This window comes from Melozone crissalis, unplaced genomic scaffold (assembly GCF_028551555.1).
Source record: "Melozone crissalis strain CALT ecotype California unplaced genomic scaffold, PUWL_Pcris_2 ptg000013l_1, whole genome shotgun sequence".
In the NCBI taxonomy this organism is placed as follows: domain Eukaryota; kingdom Metazoa; phylum Chordata; class Aves; order Passeriformes; family Passerellidae; genus Melozone; species Melozone crissalis.
This window is the reverse complement of record NW_026535791.1, coordinates 49,279,414-49,301,778: the sequence shown is the minus strand read 5'-3', so window position 1 is coordinate 49,301,778 and position 22,365 is coordinate 49,279,414. Positions and strand designations below refer to the sequence as shown.

The following is a 22,365-nucleotide window of genomic DNA, read 5'->3' as shown; positions in this document are numbered from 1 at the left end:
GTATGCTGAGAAATCCAGTTTCTCTGCAACTGAAGTCCTGATGCCAGCACAAAGTATGTCAGGAGTTGTTCATTTGTGTTGGTATTACTTAATTGTCTTTTCCTTTGAATATGTCCATAAGCATTTTGCCATGTCTTCAAAACTGATCACTCAATTACATCCCTGCTCAGATATACTGTTGGTCTGGCAATGCATTTTTCCCATTAGATTTACTGAATCTTCTGCTTGGCTCACCCTTTGCACATCTTACTGTCATAAATCACAGAATGATTTGGGTTGGAAGGCACCTTCAAGACCATCTAGTTCCAGCTCCCCTGCCATGGGCTGGGACAGGCTGCTCAGAGCCTCATCCAACCTGGCCTTGAACGCTTCCACTAATGGGACATCCACAGCTTCTCTGGGACATCTGTTCCAGTGTCTCACCACCCTCACAGTGAGGAATTACTTCCTAATATCTAAATCTTCCCTGTTGTTTAAAACCATTCTCCTTTGTCTTACCTGATCTTCTATATAATTTTACCATATACTCTCATGCAACCTCTGCAACCCTCTACAGGTCAGCCACAGTAATTTTTCCTTCTTTCCCCCTGTGTATTTCCCATCTTTCTTCCTTCCTACATCTATTTTATTTTGGTTTTGCCTCCTCTTCACATAGTAGCAGCCTTGAATAACCCCAGTCCTCTATAGGACTTGGCTAGTGTGATGCCAGACATTAACATTTTATGTGTAGGGAAACAAGGTGGGAGCAGTCAAGCTTCTACACAAGGCTTCTGCATGAAAAGGTAACTTTTAGCCAGATGATATCTCAACTAGAGAAGTAAAAGAACATTTGGGACTAGAGAGAAGTGATTTATGCAGATGGGAGACACAAAGTGAATGAAGGTCTATGAAATGAATTAAAATCCTATGTAGACTCTTTTGCTTATGTAAGAAATGTTAAATCTGGACATGATGGAGTTGTACAAAACAAGTGGGAAAGGTAGAGAATGCACAGCTTTGGTACCTTTTCTATAACAGACAGATGATGGAACATCACATTTGCAATGCAGTATGTGAGAATGTTTCCTTCCATGGTACACAGCTGATGTCTGCATGTTAACAGTGAACCAACCAGCCCAACTCAACACAGAAAAGAACAGGACTGCTAAAGGGGTGAAAGTGTTGGGAGTTGTCAAAAAAAGTGACTGAAACTGTTGCTTAAAGTAACCTCAAGGAGAGATCAGGCATATTTCCCTTTCAGATGGAGATCTTCAGTGCCATTTTTCTAAGACATTAAGTTTGTTTGAAACACTTGGGACTGCTCATTGCTGTGACATTATCCAATGATATATTAAATGTGTATGTTCTGCTATTGTCAACATTCTACAGTGGACAGCAAGAACTTATGGCACTGACATGGACAAATCCAGGGTAAATAAGCAGTGATGCTGCTCTAGAGACTTGGCAATTCCTTTTCACATGATGGCTAGAGAGAAGTAGGAAGAGGCACAGGCCCACAAAGTGATTTGTTGTCAGCCTAGAATAGACTGATATGAAGGCAGGATTGTAAATCAAATTTCCCCAGCCTCATGGCAGCTGAAGCTGTAGGTTTATTTAGTTAAGATGGGCTCATGGCAGGGCCCAGGTGAACTCAACAGTAGTGATTCTTCAGTGCCAGAACCATGACCTGAAGCCATTGATTGGATATTTCCAGCAGTTACTGTGCCTGGCTTGGTGCTTCCCAGAAATGTTGTGGACTGCTCTGCAGAGCTTTCCCTAACCACACATGCACTGGGAGATGGGGGAACAGAGGAGTGAACACAAACTGCCCACTTCTGGTTTCCACCATAATCTCATGGCAATTTGGCAGTTTCCTAACAGTGGAAAAACAGGCTTGGCATTTAAAAAAATCTTTCCTACTCAAATAGCTACCCTAGAAGATCATTAGTGGGCTCAAATTAAGGTAGGTACTGGAAAGGACTGCAGGAACCTGTGGTTTCAAATTTTGCAGTAGGATATTTCTGGCTTTTGGCAAGACAATGAGGTGTAACTTCACCACATGCCTGATTTACAATAACCAGTGTGGTGTAGAAATATGAACAAAGATTTCTGGGTAGTACAACCGAAGTGTAAAGACATCTCTATACTGTACTGTGTTGGAGCCACAAACACCATAAACAAATGTAGCTAGCTGGCATTACCTCCCTTCCTGTAGCTGAATTAATGCTTAAGCAACTTGCCTTCCCCAATTTTTGAGATGCCAGCAGATTTCTAGGTGAGCTGGGTAAAAAAGCAAAGCTAAGCAAGCTTTATCTGGTAGCTAAATGGAAAGGGTAGCCTCCATAGACTAAGATTATGTCTCTGTTTAGAGGCACTGAAGAAAAAATAAAGAAGGGTCCATGCTGGTAAACCACCAATCAGCCAAACTGGGGTTGGATTGCATTTGATGCTGGCCTTAGCAGAGCCAGTCTTTCAGCAGGGCTTTCTCCAGTTCTTCTGAGCAGTTTTTGGTGGGAGCATGGGTGTAGTACTTTGCCAAAGAGGAAAGCAAGCAGGAAGGATCCTGTATTGTGTGCAAAACCATTCCCACTGCAGTGACATTGTCTCTGCATTCTCTTTCAGTTCAGACCAGTCCTCCAGCTACTATGAGTTTCTGGGTGTGAGCAGCTGTCAGGATGTGCTCCACCTGTACAGACTGTTGTGGTCCTCCACAGTCCTCAACATCATCGGCTTGTTCCTGGGGATTATCACCGCAGCCATTCTTGGGGCTTTTAAAGACATGGTAAGGCTCACAGTGTTTTGCCTTATGAGAGGACTTTCTGTGTGTTGGCATTATCAAATTAAGACCAAGGAGGTATAAATGCACAAAGGAGATGCTTTAAATATGTTTCCAGGGTGTTGTGGGAATCTGGAATGTGAGCCACAACAGAAGGTACCAAGAGTGTAACCCAGGTTCTTGTTAATAGCTCCCTTGGAGCAGATTAGAATGAAACAACACTACATGTCACTGCTTTTAAATAAGCAATGTAGGGTTTATTATAAACCAGTTTGGTTGCAAAGGAAAAACAGCTATGGAGCCGTTTTGGTGATTATCTATAGTAATACAAGATTAAAGAATTGCAATATGAATGTGCAACAACATCACCCAAGGACACACACAAGGAGAAAGAAAGAGAGAGAGGACAGGAGCATGAGGATCTCACCACCCACAAGAGACAAGGCTTGGTTGCTGTGCAGTCTTGGTCCAGGTGGTGGTTGCTGATCACATCTGTCTGGTGGTGGAGGAAATCCTGAAGAGTAGTGGAGAAAAATCCCCAGAACACAGCATCTGTGGGTCTGTATTCACTCTGGTTCAGGTGGGAATGCTCAGGTACCTCCCACTAGGCGGGGAGCTTGACATAAGAATGTGAATTATGGGATGCTTTGGGAATCCTTGACACCTTCTAAGACAGCACAGCTGCCCATCCTAGAAGCAGAGTCAGTTATGTCCCATCAGTAGAGATAAAGATGCCACAGGCAAATGTCCTGAATTCCCTGGTACTTCCCCGGGGGAGGAGGGGGACTCCCACAACTCAGTGGTTTGTGTTAGAGACCACAAATTAGCATGACAATGGGAACAATCCATCTCCACAGGATCCAGCTCCTATCTCACTCACAGCCCATCATTCACCCTGTGCCTTATCTGATCAGAGGTTTAGCCATTACACACCCAAAAGTTCACCTCCTCCAGCTCAGCTGAGCGCCTTGGGGTCTCAACAAATGGGGGATGTTTTGAGTCGTTGTCCCTTATCAGTTCAGCCTCTGTCATGGATTTATACCTTTAGGCAAAGCTGTTGCCAGCTGTTCACAGCTAAGTAGGTCAAGCCCGGTCAAATACATGAATGGAAGAAAAATACCACAACAGTGTGAACAAATGCTGGCAATTCACTTAGTGGCATTTGTTTTTTCCCTTCTAATTCATCACGGAATGTGTGGGCCAGCACGGAGTCTGAGGATGCTAATTTGTGGCTAATATGTAAAAGTCAAGTCCTACGTGGGACTGCTCAGCCTTGTGTAGTTCTTTTCCCTAAGAATGGGGTGAATTCTGAAGTACCAGTTAAATTTTTATTCAAACAGTCTGCTCGGGACACTTCAACATCCTCTTTTGTTTCACTAAGGAATGCTGCCTTCTAACTACTCCCTGTGCCACGCCACGATGCTGTGCATCACAGCATTCAGAAGAGACTGTGCAGTGAAAGTGATTCTCCAATAAAGTCCCTCATTTGCTGGGTTACTGGCACGTTAAAGGGTGGAGTTGGTGTTCCTGGGATTATCACTGTCAGTGGCCCTGTTTGCTAGAGCAATGCCTACAGACCAAGCAAGGGGCTCATGATTCACTAGGCTTTCAGGAGAGCAGTAGAACTAAATGGGCAGAGGCATGGAGGTGGAGGTGAAATGCAGAAACCAGAGAGAGGTTTGATAGCAGCATGGGCCATCTTAGATCCATGATGCGTCTGGTCACTGTTGTAACTTAACACAGAGGAGAAAACTGAATAGAAAGATGGGTAAAATAAAAAAAAAGAGAGAGATAGAGCAGGCAAGAGAAGGCATGAGAGATAGCTGAGAGATAGAGCAGGCAAGAGAGATGAGCTGTACATTAGTACAGGAGGGGGAGAAGAGTGGCAGGAAGGGGCTGCTCAAAACTGGCACCCAGTCAGAGCCAAAGACCCAGTCAGACTCAAGGCCATCAGGCCTGACATCTCTGACCCCTCAGCATTCCTTAGGAAGCATGCCCAGGCTGTCTACAATGTGTGTTGGGTGCTTAAAACCATGTTTAAAGTAGAGCAGGGCCATGTGAATTTCTTGAAATTCACCTTTGTTAAGGGTTGCAACATTTCCTGGAAATATTTCTCTGTCCAGCTTAAGGTAAACAAGAGCCCTGAGCTGTCTCGTGTAAGAAACGTGCAGCTGAGCTCTCCTTTATGCAGGGGACTCCTGCAAGGAATTGATAACAGATTGCAGCCAGCCACTGAAGACTTGCAGCTGCAAGAAAACTGCTTTCTACTCAAGGGAGTAGAAAGCAGTTTTCCCATCTAAATTCACCCCCTCCCTGTGAGAGGAGCAGAAGGGGAACAGAAACAACCACAGTGGGAAATGAGGGGAAGGAAGAGCAGCTTGCATGTGGAGTGAAGGCAGCTATCATCTACAATAAGTTTTTGGGGGAGCACTGCAGCTTAGTGCCCCCAAAATATTTCTCCTGCCTCACAGATGGGTGTGAGTGCAGCTGTGGGAAGCATGCAGAGAGCCAGCCTGAGTCCACCTAACCTGTCTTGCTCAAACCTAAGCTTACATGAGATTTGGGCTGAGGCTCTGATACAGCTCTGTGCTTTGCAGGGCCATCACTGCACTGCTGGTGAGGAACATCAAGGCAAGGAGATGTTCCTGGGAGAACTGCAGTCTCCATGATCTGGCACATTCCCTTGCTGGGAGGCAGAGCCTGGGTCATGGTCTGGGTCCTCTGACTGGGTGACATAAAACCATGGAGAGAAATCCCAGCCGCAGTGGATGAGCAGCTTGACCCCAGGCTTAGCTGGAGTGAGCCTGTCAGGGCTCCAGCTAAAAACCTCATCTGAATAAGCTGTTCAATGTCTCCACTGAGTGTGAGCAGGAAAAGGATGTCATAGGTCAAGGGAAAGATGAGTTTGTGTCAGGCTTGTGAAAGCCTTACTAAAGCAGCAATCCAAAATGCAATGATTGCTCCTTGCTCCTGCCTGTGCTTTCTCAGGGTTCTTTTGAGTTAGTACCAGAAATAGTTTGCTAATCTGCTGCTCCCTTTCCTTACAAAAGGAGTAACTCTTGGGGGAAGACAGGGGCCAAGAAAACATCAAGTAGAAGAGGAAAAGAAAGGGGCATGGGACTGAAATAAAAAGAGCAAAACAAATCCCTTTAAAGCATGTGAGAGAACTATTTACTTTGTTTTAAGATGTCACCTTCTCACATAAATGCTCACTTGTCATTTTGCAGGGGGAACTGCAAAGCCCCCTGAAATGCCTCACAGCATTGCTTTGGGATTGACTTCCAGAAAACACAAGGCCAGGCTGACTAGTCAAACAAAAAACATCATGTTTATCTCTGGGGAATGCTGGCAGCTAAACCATGTTACAAAGGGGAGAGTTTGCAAAATAGTGCCCTTTCCTTTAAACCCATCATATTTTCTGGACAGAAAAAAAGTGTTGTTTTGGTTATTTCGGCTTTTCTTTCTTGTGACAAATTCCCTGCAGACCCTGGGCGCTCCCCTGATCTCCTTTTAAGATCTGCAGCATGCTTGGATATAAGACATGGAGGCAGTTACCTTAAAGTCACCTCTAACAAAAAAGCAGATCAAGATATTACATCAATAGATGTAGTCGAGGTCCCAAAATGATACACTGTGATTATTTCTTACAGAAGCTGCAGGTAAAGAATTACATGGAACATTTCACTTGCTGATGAGGAGTTAATCTAGAAACTCCCTTCCCTGTCCCGTGTTCATTTGATGACTTCTTGATGTTTTTCTGACACACCTTGCCAAGGAATCTGCCTGCCCTGAGTTTAGGGCTGCATTAGTCTGAACTACTGATAGTCCTGAGGGGAGGATGGGGGGTGGGAAGGGGATGCTTTTTAAAATTTGTTTTAATTAATCTCCTTCTTGCAGTCCTTAAAGGAATCTGAACAGATTAAATAGCATTGCTTCCTTCACCCTGCTCTAAAAAGGAAAGCAAAATGAACCCCTAATGATTGAGCTACTTGCCATGGGTTCATGGCTTAGCACTCATGCAACTACAGGTGCAGTCTGATGTGGAAAGAAGCTGGAGGTCAGACAAATGCTCTGGCAGGTCTGTGTGAGGCCAGTGAGCTTTGTGAGCTGGCACTGTTAGCACTCCTGGCTAGTTCACAGCTCCTTATCTCTTTGACTTGGGTGTTGGCGCAGTTTAGAATGTCTCAACCCACCCGTGTATTTTGGGTGAGTAATTTAACACAGAATCATTACTGGAATACTTGATAAAAGCATCCAACCAGCTTCAGTAACCATGAATTGTTGCTGGCCCTGGGCTGAGATCAGATAGAATGATAATAAGGCGCTTTGAATTAGAATATGTGGCCTGGATGACTCCCCAAATTTGTCTTCTAGGACTGTTGAGATGTTCATCCTTAGCAATTAGAGAGCATTGCTCTGTGGGTGGATGGAATGTGAGAGGACTGAGAGAGGTCCTTAAGAGGAGAAGCCAAAGGGGGTCACACAGCAGCACCCAAAGAGACCCACACCAGAAGGCTGGTGACAGATGCACAACAGAACATTTCACATCTGTGGGTAAAGTTTCTTCACTCATTTATGTCAGAGGGATGTGATTTTATCCCTCCTCTGAGGAAGGAAGGGCACCCTCTGGGGCTGTGCACTGGCCCCAAACCTTTGGGTCTGAAGCAAGCAGGTTACCTGCTCTTCCCTACTCCTGAGGCAGTGTCCTTTCCCCACCATATCCACCCAGCAGGGCAGGTAGAAAGGTGAGTAGCTTGCAGATGAGAGTGTTCTGAGGAGGGTGCCTTGAAGATGAGGGACTTTTGCCTTCTCCTGTGAAATAAGCTCTCTGCCTTTGATCCCAGCCTTTCTCCATGCCAGCTCATGAAATGCCAGATTTCCCCAGGAAGCTAAGGCCTAGATTTTTCAGTAACTTTATGTGGTACATCAGTGACCTAGATGATGTTCTCCATGTACAAACACAATTAATATACCTCTTTCTCAATCAGAGAGATCTCACACTCTCTCCAGAGGGTGCAATGGTTTATATCTCCCACTGATAAATCTGAAAGGAAGTAAAAAAAAAAAAAAAATCCTGGCTGCTGCTTTCAGCATTTGTCTGGCAACTACCATATTTTATTATTTCAGTGAAAAGAAAATTCCATGCTCCCATGTGGAAGAATCTGCTAACAAAAACAAAGGAAATAAAATAAACCACTGGATTTATCTCGTGAAAATATTTCACAAAGCTCTGTTGCTCTGCTGTCCTTCACAAATTGTTATATAGCACAAGGTTTTAGGGTTTAACACAAACCCTCTTTCACATCCAGCTTTTGATCTTTCTTCCTGACCAAGATTTTTTATCTGTTTTAATGTGAGCTATTACTTCTTCATTCAAACTTCATTTTGCATTGTAATTAAAAGACATGCCATAAAGCCATGAGAGAAGGATTTTCTGCAGTAGGAATGAGGTAAGCACATTGAGAGTGATGATGGAGAGTCAGCAGCAAACTCCATTTCCCAAGTGAGAGTGAGCTGTGAAAGAGGAACAACTGGTCTGGAAAGGGAGATCTAGGTAAATCTGTGTAGGAAAGCAGAGAAAAAAGACTTGAGGGCCTCAGGTAGTTGCCATTGCAAGGAGCCAGCTGTAAATGGTGAAGGACTTGGTGTTTGGATGGATGAATAAGAAGAGGCAGCCAAGGCTGTATGCTGTGCACTTCAGGGTGTCTTGGATCTGGAGCCCTGCCAGTGCTTCTGTAACTGTTGCTAGGGAAGCACCAGCAGCCTTTTTCCAAGGGAAGAAGATTAAAATAGCTGTGTATTTTTACTCAGAAAATTCATTCCGGATACAGCCTCCTCTCATTCTGTCTGCAGGTTTTTTGTACTACTGCTATTGTGTTGGAAAATAGAAAGCTGTTAAATTGTCTTGTTGCCTGTATTAGGAGCAACTCCTGCTCCAGCCCCCTCTGCACTGTACTGATATTTTGTTGTCTTGTGTGCTCAACAGGTACCTCTGTCCCAAATAGCCTTCAGTGCTGCACCTCCTCCCCAGATCCTGTACAATCCTGCCCAGCAGATCCTGACCTACGCTGGGTTCTGTCCTTCTGCAGCAGCAATTTCTACCTATCCCTCCTACCCACTGCCTCTTCAGGTACAGTACAAACACACACCCCTCTCACACACCACAAAAGCACTAGCTGCTACTCAGTGCAAACTCTGCAGAGGAGCTCTTAGCTGGATCCCAGCTCCCAGGTTTGTCTGTGGGATGACTTAGTCTGTGCCTAGTTTTCTGCTCTGTTCTCAGACCTCAGGATTTCTCTGGTTGTCCTTTGGACTCTCACCTGCTGGTGAGGTAAGAGTTGCCAAGAGTAGACAGAGAAGGGGATAGAAACACATAAAATTAAGCTGAAAATATTCATGTAAGTAGTCATGAGGATCCATTGTGACTGTTCAGTCCTGTGTCCACTGAGAAATAGAAATACATTGCATTTTCCCCACATTCTTATCTGCGCTCCAAAATAAACACTATTATTTCCCTAGATTTCTACTTTTTCAAATAAATCTGTTCATTTATCTTCCTTCACTTTCATAACATTCAGAGGCAGACACCAGGAGCTGTTCCCAAGTCAGGAGAGGTTAGTAAGAAACACTGGGATCCACTGGGATTGTTAGTAAGAAACAATAGGAAAACTTAACTCTATTCCTGGGGAAAAAAGTAAAAGCAAGCCACCTCCCTGTATGTATGAACTCATTATGTTGCAGTTTGGAGAGAAGTAATTTCTGCATCAGTATATGAATTTTAAGAAATCAAAATAAACTTATTCAGAGGTACAAATCATGAATGATGGAAGCAGGAATGATAGGAACAGCCAGAAGCTTAACTGTCATCTGCTTCCATTGCTTGAGAGCTGTGGGCTAAATCCATGGGGCTGGAGGTCTTCATGTTCCATCTCAGTGCTTCAAGCTGCTGGATTCAGACCTTCACAGATGGTTGTAGTCCTTAATCCCAGTCTGGAATTCATCTGACTGAACACAGGGGCTGTTGGCATGTAGGGATCTGAACTGCCTGATAATGAGATCAAGTAGCCACCTGGCCCCTGCTGCTACTCTGAGAGGGTCCAGGTTCAGGTCCCATTTCCCTGGGTCACATCTGTAGGGACATCTGGGATATCCCATGGCATCCCAAAAGGGCTGCACACTTAGATGTGGGAAACTGAATTTTTAGCTGCCCACAGATTAGAAGTCCCTGACTGAGCTAGTCTACCCTTTAGAGTCACCAGTGGATTATCTCAGGTTAAAGATATATGACATTCATTCCTGGTCCTTTGCTGAATCCAGTATCTCACTGAATAAATGCTGGCCAGAGAGGCAAAGTCTATAAAAGAAATCAGCCATATAGCAAAAAGAAATGGTGATAGCAGGAATGCATTTTGAAAGGATGTAACCAGCATTTCTTTTGTTTGCTGTGACATGTGCCAACAAAATAATACAGCCCTTGCTGGTACAGTTCAGCCTCAACTAGTCTTGGTAACAGGCCAGCCAGCTGGGCAGGTAATGGTCCTGATTAGCTGGGCAGGGACTGCTGGTGATGACAGCTCTTATGGGTTGTGCCACTTATTCCTGCTAGAGAGAACAAACTGCAGAAGCAATTCCAGGCAAACAGATGGAAGCAGTGGTTGCAGATTGAGAGGGGAGGGAAGCAACAACTCTGAAATAAATAAAGCCCCAAGCCAACCCAAAACCACAACACCTAAGTTTGGAGGTGATGTATCTAGCAGATCTGTCAGTGTACCTGCACTGCCTCAGAGAGTTAAAGGGCCCCAACAAGCCTTCCTGTTGAGATCTCCCCATTCTCACTAAGTCACTGTGTGGTACAAATGCAGGACAACATTCTCCTTGCCAGGAGGGTTTGACCCAGCAGTCACATGGAGCCCCATGGAGGAAGCAAACACCTTGGCATGGGGTCTGCCAGCCTGGACAGCTCTGAGATGCCATCGTCCAAGGGCAGCCCTGGCCTTCTAGATTGTGGATATTAATTTTTTTTAGCAGCAGGGAACATCACTTGCCCAGATTTTTCATTTCCCTTGAAAAAGATCCATGATTACTTTATCTCATTTTTAAATTCCAGACACTTTAAGTTCACTTTAAAGTCTGAACTTGAGGGGAACTGAGCCCAAGTCTTCAGCTGAAGCCCACAGACTGACACGTGCTGTCATATGAGAGGAGGAGTAAAATCGTCATCCTCTTGAAATCAGTGACAAAACTTGGTTTAAAACAGTAGAAGGATTTTATCCAGAATATTACTCCCTACATGCATTTTTTTGTGTTAATGAACCCTGTTTGTTTCTGAAGATAGGCTACTTCCCAAGCTCTATTTATTTAATGTGCCTTTTTCAGGCAAAGCCCCATCATAGCTGACTGCCAAAGAGGGAAACACATGCCCATCTGTAAAATTTTCTCTTAAGAGGAATCTGCATTTGGCAAATAATTATGCAAGTATTATGACTGAGATTAATTACATCTGAGGTAATTTAAATTTCACAGTGAGGCCTGGAAAGGAGCAGCTACACATAACCTAATCAGTCAGTCAGGTGCTGTGCCTCACCCAGGAAGCCAAGCATCTTTTCCTGCAGAAATTCCTGTTCTGCTCTATTGCCTAGCTGTCTGCACAATGTCTATTAAAAATGACTTGGGTTACAGATGGAATCTCTTGTTTCACTAGACACCATCATTGCTACACTTAAGCAGGTGCTTTAGAACTAAAGTTAATGTTGTGCTGCAATGCATGTGAAATTTAATCATGGGGCTTATTATGTAACACATGGCAAACAACACAAAGCTGCAATGGGGTTGTAATCCTTTACTGAAGAAGTTATTTTTCCTTGTCTGATACAGCCTGCCAGCAATTTTCCAGGAACATCATCTACTGACATTTCTTTATCAGAAGAAACTCAGCCTCCATCTCAGTCCAGCTCCAGCTATGGTCTTCCCCCAAATGCTCCAGCCCTCTATACACCAACTTACTGCTTGCCTGGGGAAAAGCCTCCACCGTATGCACCATAGAACAAAGAATTTATCTTAGTAGCTGGTAGGCTTTTCTTTTGTTTTAAAGAAACCTCTGGAAACTGTGCTGTGCAGGCAGTAGACTTCCCAAAGGAGCCCAGCACAGAGTTACTGCCACTCTGCTTTTAGCCACATCTCCCTGTGAGCAGGGCAGAGCCCTGGAGCTGTGAGGGCAGGCACATCACCACTCAGTGTGCCTGCAGGCAGATGTAGTAGAACTTTCTGGCTACTGTAAGCATGAGATGCTTCCCTCCCAGTCCACTGCAGAATAGATTTTCTTCAAGAGGAAAAATGAAGAAAATACTCCAGATATGTGTTCTGCTTTCATGAACCAATATTGAGGGGTTTTAGACTGTGTTGTCTGAGTGGGTAGCTGGGAGCTCCCAGTCAGTAATTTTGGTTAGCAAGAGTTTGTTTGCTTGTAGTGTTTAATAACTCTTCTGGTGAAAGTGTTGTACTAATAAAGTGTGGCAATTATTTTACAATAAAGTTCACTGTGTATATTCATACTATCCTAAGGCTGTGCATATTTGGAAGGAAAGGAAAACAAAAGAAGAGAGGAAGAAGTACTCTACCAAATAATTTCTCTTTTCAAGTTTCAGATAGAAAGGCTAATTCTATTTGGACTGTTTTAGCTGAACTTTTTGCCAGTCTAGTCTTCATAATAAAATGTCATGTTAATGCACTAAAAATACCATTTCCAGACGTGTATTTTAGGCTACACTTTAGTGTTCAAATTAATTTCTTTCTAGTCAAAAGAGCACCACAAGCAAAACCATTTTAGGTTAAATGCCTCTTATTTATTTTTAAGTTAATCCAAGACCTAATGCAGGTATTTCACAATGACTGAAACAGAGTGAATGAAAGGATGAAAGGAATGAAGGGGCCCAATTCCTTTTTTAATGTATTTATTTTTTCCAAAGGCTAAGCAACAATACCTTTGGCAGTGCCACTGACAGGAAAAAAGTCATATCCCTGTTGTCTGCACCCTGCCTCCTCACATTAGCTGGGATTCCTTTTGGCACACACTTGCCTTATGCTGGGACAGGGGTACTTACAAACAGCACAAAAACCCATTTAATGCTGCATCCTTTCACTGCATTTTGCTCCTGCAGGAAGGGTGTTGGTGCTGCTTGCTCCATAGATCTTACAGTCTAGACAGCAATGAAACTCTAGAAATTTCCTGAAATGCCTAAGAGTAAAACAAGGAATGGAAGCTATTTCTCATAAACATTTTAAGCAGCTGCTCTGTATTATGAGGATATTGAAAAAAACTAAATAAACAAAACCAGCTTACTTGACAGTTTCCTTTGAAAGGAAGAGACACCATCAGACCTGTTTAAAATGGAAAAAAGAGTGATCATCCTTTTGCATAATACTTTGCAACTTGCAAAAAATATCTGTTAATACATGTGTTTTACCTCAATGTATAAAAAGCAGATTCAGTACTGATACACATAAGAAGAGAGATTAATTTACATGGACCATAAAAGCCACCTTTTGTTCAATTAAGGTTTTTCTGAGATGCAGTTTTAGGCCAGTGATGAGGTGCCTTACTCATCTTGTTGACAAGGTGAGTTATATGAACATGGCTGAGAAAAACAGAAGTCAGAAAAGAGATCATTTGTTTTGTTTTAAACATTAATTTAATGCATCCCAAGTGCTTAGTTCTTGTGCCAGTGCATGCTGTGAAAAGCACAGTCACTCTGATTATGAAGTAAGTGAAGCTACACATTTACTTCTTTTTACTTGCTGTGAATACTACCAGGGGAACCACCTGGGTCTATTTAGAGGACTCAAAGTCCAGAACAGACTTGATCCCTTTGGGTTGAACACCTAGACTAACTGAACAAGGATGAAATCAATGTTTCTCTTGGGTTGAAGCAAGTGACTGAGAAGGAATGAAGGAATGCTTTTTGCAGCTACCTCTTCTTCCAAACCTTTCTCCAGTATGGTACTGCACTAGGGTATTAAAACAATTCATCTTTACACTCTGCTCCCCCTTGTCCCCCACCTCTTCTGTCATTCTCCAGACTGAGAAATTCGGAGTTTCTCTTCTAAACCACATTTTGAGTCAGGGTGCATTGTGGTCTATGCAAAATATCTACACATACATGCACACATATGCACAGTTTGGGAGCAATTTCTGCTCTGAATTAGAGAATTAAATGCTCTCGTACACATGACATTTAGTATGGAACTGCAGAGTACCATAACATACCACAGGATTCACGTTTCCAGGACCCAAAATAATTCTGGCCACATAAATAGTGTCACTTACATTAACACAAAAGTCAGACATGCTTGTGATTCATTTATGCCACACGGTAGTTTTTTTGGAACTACCACAGAGATTTTACCAAAATACCAGACATGAAACTATTTTGATAGATTGTTTCATTTGAAAAGAGCAAAGTAAAGCAGGGCTTGTTTCATCTTCTTGGTTTAAAAATAGGTGTCTTCCGAATCTGTAATTTTTTTCAGTGGAGTTACTCCAAGTCTAAACGATGGGAGATTTTTGTGGTGGAACCCCAGCTGGCAGCCCAGCCCCAGGCAGCCACTCACTCATTCTCCCTTGCTGGGATGGGGGAGAGAATCAGAGGGGTAAAAATGAGAAAACTCATGGGCTGAGATAGTCCCAGTTTAATAGGTAAAGCAAAAGCCACACACACCAGCAAAGCAGAGCTGGAATTCATCCACCACTTCCCGTGAGCAGGCAGGGGTTCAGACATCTTCAGGAAAGCTGGGAAACGTCGCGTGGAACAGGGACTTGGGAAGACAAAGACCATCACTCTAACTGTCCCTGCCCTTCCCCTTTTGTCCCCCAGCTCTATGTGCTGATCATGAGGCCACATGGTGTGGGATATCCATCTGGCCACTTGGGATCAGCTGTCCCAGCTGTGTCCCCTCCCACCTCCTTGTGCATCCCCAGCCCCCTCACTGGTGAGTGAGAAACAGAAAAGGCCTTGGCACTGCAAGCCCAGCTCAGCAATAGCTAAAACATCCCAGAGTTATCAACACTGTTTCCGGCACAAACCCAAACTACAGCCCCATACTGGATCACAAATTGATCCAGAGTCATCAGGGGTAACTAAAGCACTTTCAGAAACAAGCTGGTTTCCCTTGCTCAACTAAAAAAAAGGCAAAAACATAGAACTACTCCTGGGTTTTCCTATCCATGCATGGTCTTTCAGTAAGTTATTACTGTCTGGTGGGAAATTTCCTTTCAAACTTGTGTCTGGTTAGAGCTGACAGTAGATCCTTCTCCAAGTATAAATGAGTAGATTGGTTCAAAGTGATAAAGTTCTGTTCTTTTCTGCCCTACTGCATCACTGCTGATTGTTTTACTTGTGATAAGAAGCTATGATGCCATGTCTAATGGCTAATAGAGTAGCTTTCTCTTCTCTGCTAAATAAAGCAGGGATCCTTGCTGGAAAATATGCTTGGAATAGTCTTCCCCTTCTTTCCCCTTTTCCTCTGGGACAGTTTTATCTTCACAGTTTGGTTGCAGATGTTGCCGCACATGAGGATTATCAGACTAATGTGTTATCTCCTTATCTGCTTAGGGAAAACATAACATGACTGACCAAGAATAATTTATAAAAGACCTTGTAAAATTAGACTTTTTTCATGCTAATCCTCTGAAGGATGGTGTAACCTTAGCCACCCAATACTTGGATTTTTGCACTGCAGCATATACCAAAATTACTCAATTTATTCATTTGATGCAAGACAAGGACCAAATAAAACAAGATTTAAGTGACTCAAGAGAGACTAGGCAAAGCCCATCCCAACTTCAGAAGGATAGCTGAAAAGTTGAACACACTTTATGGCTCTAAAACCTTTCCTGCATAAATCCCCATGGATATTCTCACCTCATGCAGTTCAGCCTGGCTAACTCTCACAGCTCAAGCCTCTCTGCTCCCACTAGGCTCACAGTGAATGAGCCAACCTAAAAATGCAGCAGCAAAAATATGTCATCACCAGATAATATTCCCCAATTCTCAACACCTCATCATTTACTCCAGCAGCTATTGACACAAAAGCTGTATGGCTTTCAACTTCTTGAGTCTTTCCTTCTAAATGTTTTCTGCTGACCCAACTTCATTTTCCATTTTCTGTTGACCAAGAATTTTTCTAAAGGTCACAACTGGTACCAGAAAGATAAGCTCTAGCAATAAGAATAGCAGCCACCATTTGCTCTGCAGCTGAGAAGATATGAAACACTGATGGAAGCATATAAACCCCAACCCTCAACCTCCAAAAAAAAAAAAAGGCAGCCCTTCCCCTCTCCCCCACCCTCTCCCAGTGTAACCTCCTCCAGACACCAGAATACAGAATAATCTCGAATAATCTCAGTACAGGTAAATTAAAAACTTGTATGTAAATATTTTATTCTCTCATATTTTGCAAATCAGAAAGCAGTGTTTGGTAATAAAAATAATACAGAATTATTATTTTTCTTCCAGTCCATACTCATATATTACCAGGTTTCCCACATTGCAGATGAAACTGTCTCTTACAGCCTAAAGATAGTATTCACTTTCAGTACATTCTGTACTTTTGACTTATTTAATATTAGTCTTCTGAACTATTTACAAATATATTACAACCTTTAAACCTCAAAGCAAAGAGCATTTCAATAATCAATCTGACATAGGGATCAGTAGCTTCTACATAACTTCAGTGTTTAAGAGAAACTATACACGCAGTGCGGTAGATCTGAATAATTTATATCTTTTAAAAAAAGAAAAGCACTGAAAGTTTCTGAGTATAAAACTTTCGCATTGCAGTGGTACCTACTGACCCTCCTGGACTGGAGGACAGGAATGTGAGGTGATGTCACTGTGCTTGTAGAGAGCCTCATCCAAGTCCAGTGCTGTGTTGTTCAGCTTGAGGGTCATGCAGCCATGGTAGGAGGCGGTGACCGGAGTGGAGGTGACAGGAACGTCTGTGGGAAAGGGGAGATAAATGTCTCTGACAGCTGCCTTTAAGTAAACACCTGCCCTGCCTAGGCTCAGATGGATAGTGCTTCAATGAGTTCAAGCTCACCTCTTTCCATGCTGGCGTTTCTACCTCCCCTGCCCCCTTGCCAGAAGGCAAGAGCCCAATCCCAGACGTGAGGAAAACACCATCTGTTCTGGTGCACCAAAGCCCTTCTCCCAGGCTGAACCCTTCCTCAGCTGCTCTGTGCCTCTGCAAGGCCTCCTGGATGAAACCTTGTGCTGCACAGCTTCACTGCAGTGGCACAATGTGCTCACACAGCCCCTCCATCTCCGAACCCTCTGCTTTGTTATTGGTGGAGATGTTAGACCTCCCTCTAATGCTCTTCCTCTTCAAAATAGCCTCCAAAATATTACGGGGAAAATTTTATGACAGGAAAGCACTTCCCATATGCTGCCTCTGCCACTTGCTGGACTCATCTTTACCACGGTTTTGCTGTGTATGAGCACAGGAAGTTTGCTGGCCTTCATGAGCAAGGTGCTGGAATTCATCAGTTGAATTGGTCAGACTAATGAGGCTAATTTTTACTGTGGAGATCCACTGTTCTTTTAATCAGTTTACCAGAGACAGAAAACAGATGGCAAGAAGAAGACACTAAGTACAATCCAATAGACTAGAGGAAATTAGTCAGTCTTACTACTAACTTCTGTAATATCATATACAGACTGACTGTAAACAAACAAAACCACAACACAGTAACATAACAACAAGAAAATCTACATGAGCTCTGTCCTCTACCTTTCCCCAAAGGTCTTTAGTTTATTTACAACCCAAAGCTGACCCAATCAAACTGGTTGTGCAATGGAAAATAATGAACTCAAAGAATATTTAACTTCACAGTGATTCAAGTGGCTAAATAAATCACTTATCTTTACATCGAAGCAAGGACAACTTGAACAATAGGTTGTCCTGTTGACCCAAGATTATATGAAATTTAAAGTGTTCTGCCTGGAGATATGCAGGGCTGATGTGCTCAGACACAGCTCAGACAGAATCTGGGACTGAGTGGGAGAGAGAACATTTGTGGGAAATCTGTAAGCCACAAAGAAATACTATAAACCTCTTCAGCTTCCTGGGGGAGAGCTACCATTGCTCAGTAGTTGTTTTATTTAGTGATGTTATCTATTTCCCATTCCCCTCCGTTTGCCAAAGTTTATCTGCAACGTCTGCTGAAGGAATGCAGCATCTCTGTTGTAATACCTTACAGGAATGTAAACTAAATTTTGAGTCAGAAGAGTTGAAGTTGTGACTTAACAACTTGAAGACTCATCTAAGGAGTCAAGCAGATTGCTGTCACATGTGCCACAGAGCTGACTGAAAGACAGTGTGGGCTTTCAGATGGATTTGTAAGAGATTAAAAAGAATTTTTTTTCATTTTATTGTAAAAATACAATAATTTATACAATGAAATACAATTTCATTGTATTGTAAATTATGTGAAATATTTAATTTTCTGTTTTGACTAGAAACGGATCTGTCCAAAATGTGGTCATGTAAAGATTTGTAAGCCTAGTTTAAAGGTTTGTTCACCTAGTGGAATGCATAGTTTCTGAAAAATCACCTATGCATTACATAAATTACATAATTTAGGATTTACCAGAACTGAAAAGCCTACAGGAAATGCAATTAATGTCTACATGTTCTCTCTTATTTGTTGAAACTCTAAGTAGTATTTCTTCCACATCTGCAACATTAGCTGTGCTTAGGATCAGACTTAATACACATTTGGATCCAGAATTCTTTCTTTCTTTGTGGCAAATGGAATAAAGAGGTGAAGTTTGACCACTATACTGTTTTTTCCACAGGGTATGGAAGCACGGAAAAACCAAAAACTACGTAATGTTTTCAAAATCTGAATGAGCCAAACTGACTTAGATCTGACCATTTGGTATTGTTACTTAACCCAGAATGATTAATCCTACTGAAGTGCTGAAATGTTTATTTGTTTGGCAAGTGACAGTGTTTCTCAAGCAAGTGCCGGGTTCCTCTCAATGGCAAAAGCAGAGTGCTGGCAGAAATTCCTGTTGCTGAGCACAACAGATCAAAGGGGGGACAGCAGCTAAACCTACAGCAGCCAGCTGAGCCTGAGCTGCCACAGCCATGGCAATGAAAACCAGGGCTGCACCCAGCACAGGTAGTCTAAACCACAGAGAACCTGCACAGTGACAGAATGGGATAATTTCTGAGCTGTGGAAATCTCCACTGTGCATCTGAGAGCAGCTTAAAAGAAAGCAGGCAACCTCTCTTGCCTGTGCAATGGCCAGCTTAGATAATTTAATCTGAGAGCAGAAAATGCCACGTTTGGGATTTCAGCCTTGTTCCTGCCTCTGTGTGAATGTCCCAGAGTGTGTGGCCTCCCCCTTTCAGGTGTGACTGGGAGCCATTTGCATCATCAGCAAAAATCCTCTGTAAACTCTTGCTCATGGTGGGGACAGCCACACCATGTGTGCTGTGTGGCACCTCAGCCACCCTGTTCCAGCCTGACTGCTTCAGCAACTCACAAGAAGCCAACATTTGTACCTCTCCCTTGCTTGGGCAAGTAAGGGCAAGATTTTGCTTAGCTGCTGGCATCATGTGCATCAGAGACATAAGTGTTTCTTTAATAGCATTCCTCAGCAGAAGGGATTGATAAACCTGTTGAGGCAGAACAAGAAACAAACTCCCAAACTTGGCCAAAATTCATGATTCAGATGAAAGTTTGATCTTAGGTTCAGAAGAGAGGAGCAGACTGACCTCCCAGAAGAAACCCTGTTGTGCTGAAAAGCCAGAGACACTATAAATGGTGTTAGCCCCTTGGTTGTGCCCTACCTGCCCCTGGCTGGGAGGCAGTCAGTTAACTGTGCCGTGCTGTGATCACTTCAAAGAGCATCAGCCAGGGACAATCCCCACACTGGGCTTCCCAAGTTTCAGGTAAAACCCCCTGAGGCCCTAGTACTCCCCTCAAGGAGTGCTCCCATGGATTCATTACATTAATGAAGCACTGCAAGAACCTGTAGCCCAACTCCTATGGATTTTACCAGGTTTAAGGTAATAACCCAGTTTACAGCAATCCTTCAGATTAAATAATTCTTATTGTTGAACAAGCAAAACCTCCTCTTAATATTTTTGCCTCCAGCTGCCCTCACAAGGACACAATCATTCAAGCAAAGTGCAACCCCAGGTCCATTATGTTCCTGCATCGCAGACAAGGCCTGCTCAAGCAGAAAGAGAAGGACTCTCACAGCTTGAACAGAAACACTGTTCCTGACTCCCAGCTCAGCAAAGAGAGTTGGAAGTCTGTGGTTCATGGTACAAAACTGGAGGCTCACCTGGCAATCCTCCCACGTATGTCTTCGTTGACGGCAAAGAGCTCTCCAGGATGGACAGACTGTCCTCCAACTCAGAGATGCTTAGTTCACTCTCTCCTGCTAGCCCATCCACCCTCAGGGATAAGTGATCTTTCTTGAGGAGGACATCCACAGAGTGTTCCTTTTTATCACAGAGATTTATTGCCAGCCTGGACACAACTGTGTTCTCCAAAGCCACGATGACAAACTGAACAGCAGCAGAAAGAAAGAAAAGCAGGCAATGAGCAGAAAAATACCTAGCTACACTTACCCAGTACCAAGATGAGCCCAACGTGTCCTTTATTACAAATATATTGCAGAGCCTTCAGAGAATTAGGCTTATTACTATTGCTGATTGTGTTCTGAGCTCATTTGCACAGATGAAAAACCAGTGAACCAGTGGGACTAATTCTTGAAACTGTGTTTTCTCAGAGAGAGTTCTTAGTGGGTCTTGCAGAAATCATTATATTGCACTGGGGACAAACCAACTGGAGCTGCTGTACTATAAATGAAAATTGGCTCATGGGATTTAGTGAAATCCTTCCTGGCTTACCCTTGTGGAATGCCAGAATTTAGCCCTTTGTTATGAATGCCATTCAACACTCCACCATGACTGGCTTTTCCCAGCACCTTTCCCACACCTAAAGCCTGTCTCTTGGCTACTTTGGGACAGCTACTGATAAGCAAGAATAGAAATCCATGGTTTATGGCACTAAACAGTTTCTGTGCCAGAAAATAAAATATGCCTGCATTCAAGAGAGCAGTTCTTTTACCTAGGCCACATTTGCAAAGAGCTCCCTATTAGCATCTGACACACACCTGTAAGAGGCAGAACTTCAGTTGTTTCAGACTGTGCTCTTAACAGATGGGACAAATAATGAGACAGGCAGCAAACCTGACAGCTGGTTTTGAAACTGACTTCTAGTTACCAGCAAGGAAACAGCAAGGAAACGTCTCTACAAAAATACTTGTTTGTACCTGTTGCTTCAGTTTCTTTGTGGAGTGATAGTCAATCAGAGACAGCGATAAAGGGACAGATGCTTCTTCTGTAACTAGGGCAAACAGCACACCAGTATCTGTTGCTGGTTGAATTACAGCATTTACTTCAATTTCCCAATTTGTCTTGGTTTCATTTCCAGAAGAAGGTTGCACTGCAGAAAAAGGAATTCATTGGACAATGTGTCAAATGGGTAAGCTGTTCAATTTCTCCCTGGAGAAGAGCATAGGCAGATGAGCATCTGGAGGGACTGCCACATTTTTTTTTATTTTACAAAAAATCATTCCAAAGCACCTGAACATAAAATTGGACAAGAAAATGGCATCAGTTTCCTCTTGATACCTTATGCATTCTGCTGCTTTTCAGAATGTCAAAGGATAACATAAAGCTTTTTATCACAAAGAGTTAGTCAAATTCCCATGGCTGCCAATCTGACACATTCAAAGAACTGCTACAAGATAGGTCAATTGAAAACCAGTTTTTGAACCAGTCTGTCCAAAGATCATTGAGAAATCTGAGTTGAAATTTGACATGCAGGAAACATTTCTATGAAAGCCTGTATTAAACTCAAAAATTGTGTAAGCATACTACACTCATCACCTACTCAAACTCTTCCTGATCACCGATCTCTCAGAAGTGTGGCACGTTTTATTTCACCTGTTGCACCCTGAATTAAATTTTCTGGTATCTACTTACTGCCTCAGTGCCCTAATAATTTAAAAGGTAATGAAGGCTGCAAAGAAAGATATCAATGTGCTCCTGTAACCTCCCTTCACAGGACTATTAGCTTTGGTACTTCACCACATCTTGAAATACAATAATCCATTCTTTATAGAGCTTACCACTGCAAAGGAAAAAAAAAAAAAAAGAGAATGATTGTTTGAAAAAAAAATGCAGGTGCTGAGGCCTTATCTGCACTTCACCTGCATTTTAGATGCTGCCTTGTCTTTACTTTAGAACTTTTAAATCCATGTGCTAAGTAATATGACAGACACCTGGTACTCCCTAATTGACCACGGCACAGCAGAAAAATCCACATAACACTGAACAGATGGCTCCTGCAGAGCAGGATTTACACACCATACTAAAATAGATGGTCAGCATTTGTGTGGGTTCAGAAATATTGATAGCTGATTACACAGATAAGCAAACACAATAATCTAAAACAATAAAAGGTGCCTTTCTGAGTGCTACATTAGTATGGACAAGTTTGATTTGAAACCTGTTATTACTGTATGCCA

At 42.9% G+C, this 22,365-nt stretch overlaps 2 protein-coding genes across 3 annotated transcripts in view; one reads left to right on the top strand and one right to left on the bottom strand.

Annotated features, from left to right (window-relative positions):
• The window catches only part of TMEM255B (transmembrane protein 255B), a 66,862-nt gene extending 54,567 nt beyond the window's left edge, over positions 1-12,295 (top strand). The window contains exons 7-9 of the mRNA XM_054271886.1: positions 2,602-2,761; positions 8,742-8,885; positions 11,630-12,295. Of these exons, the coding sequence (XP_054127861.1) occupies positions 2,602-2,761; positions 8,742-8,885; positions 11,630-11,797 (472 nt within the window). The 3' untranslated portion in view covers positions 11,798-12,295. The remainder of the gene's footprint in view (positions 1-2,601; positions 2,762-8,741; positions 8,886-11,629) is intronic.
• A 3,893-nt stretch (positions 12,296-16,188) lies between these two features.
• The window catches only part of GAS6 (growth arrest specific 6), a 39,744-nt gene continuing 33,567 nt past the window's right edge, over positions 16,189-22,365 (bottom strand). For both annotated transcript variants that reach the window (XM_054271545.1, XM_054271546.1), the window contains 3 exons: positions 21,106-21,278; positions 20,110-20,335; positions 16,189-16,748 (listed from right to left, as the gene is read on the bottom strand). In XM_054271545.1, the coding sequence (XP_054127520.1) occupies positions 16,597-16,748; positions 20,110-20,335; positions 21,106-21,278 (551 nt within the window). In that variant the 3' untranslated portion in view covers positions 16,189-16,596. The remainder of the gene's footprint in view (positions 16,749-20,109; positions 20,336-21,105; positions 21,279-22,365) is intronic.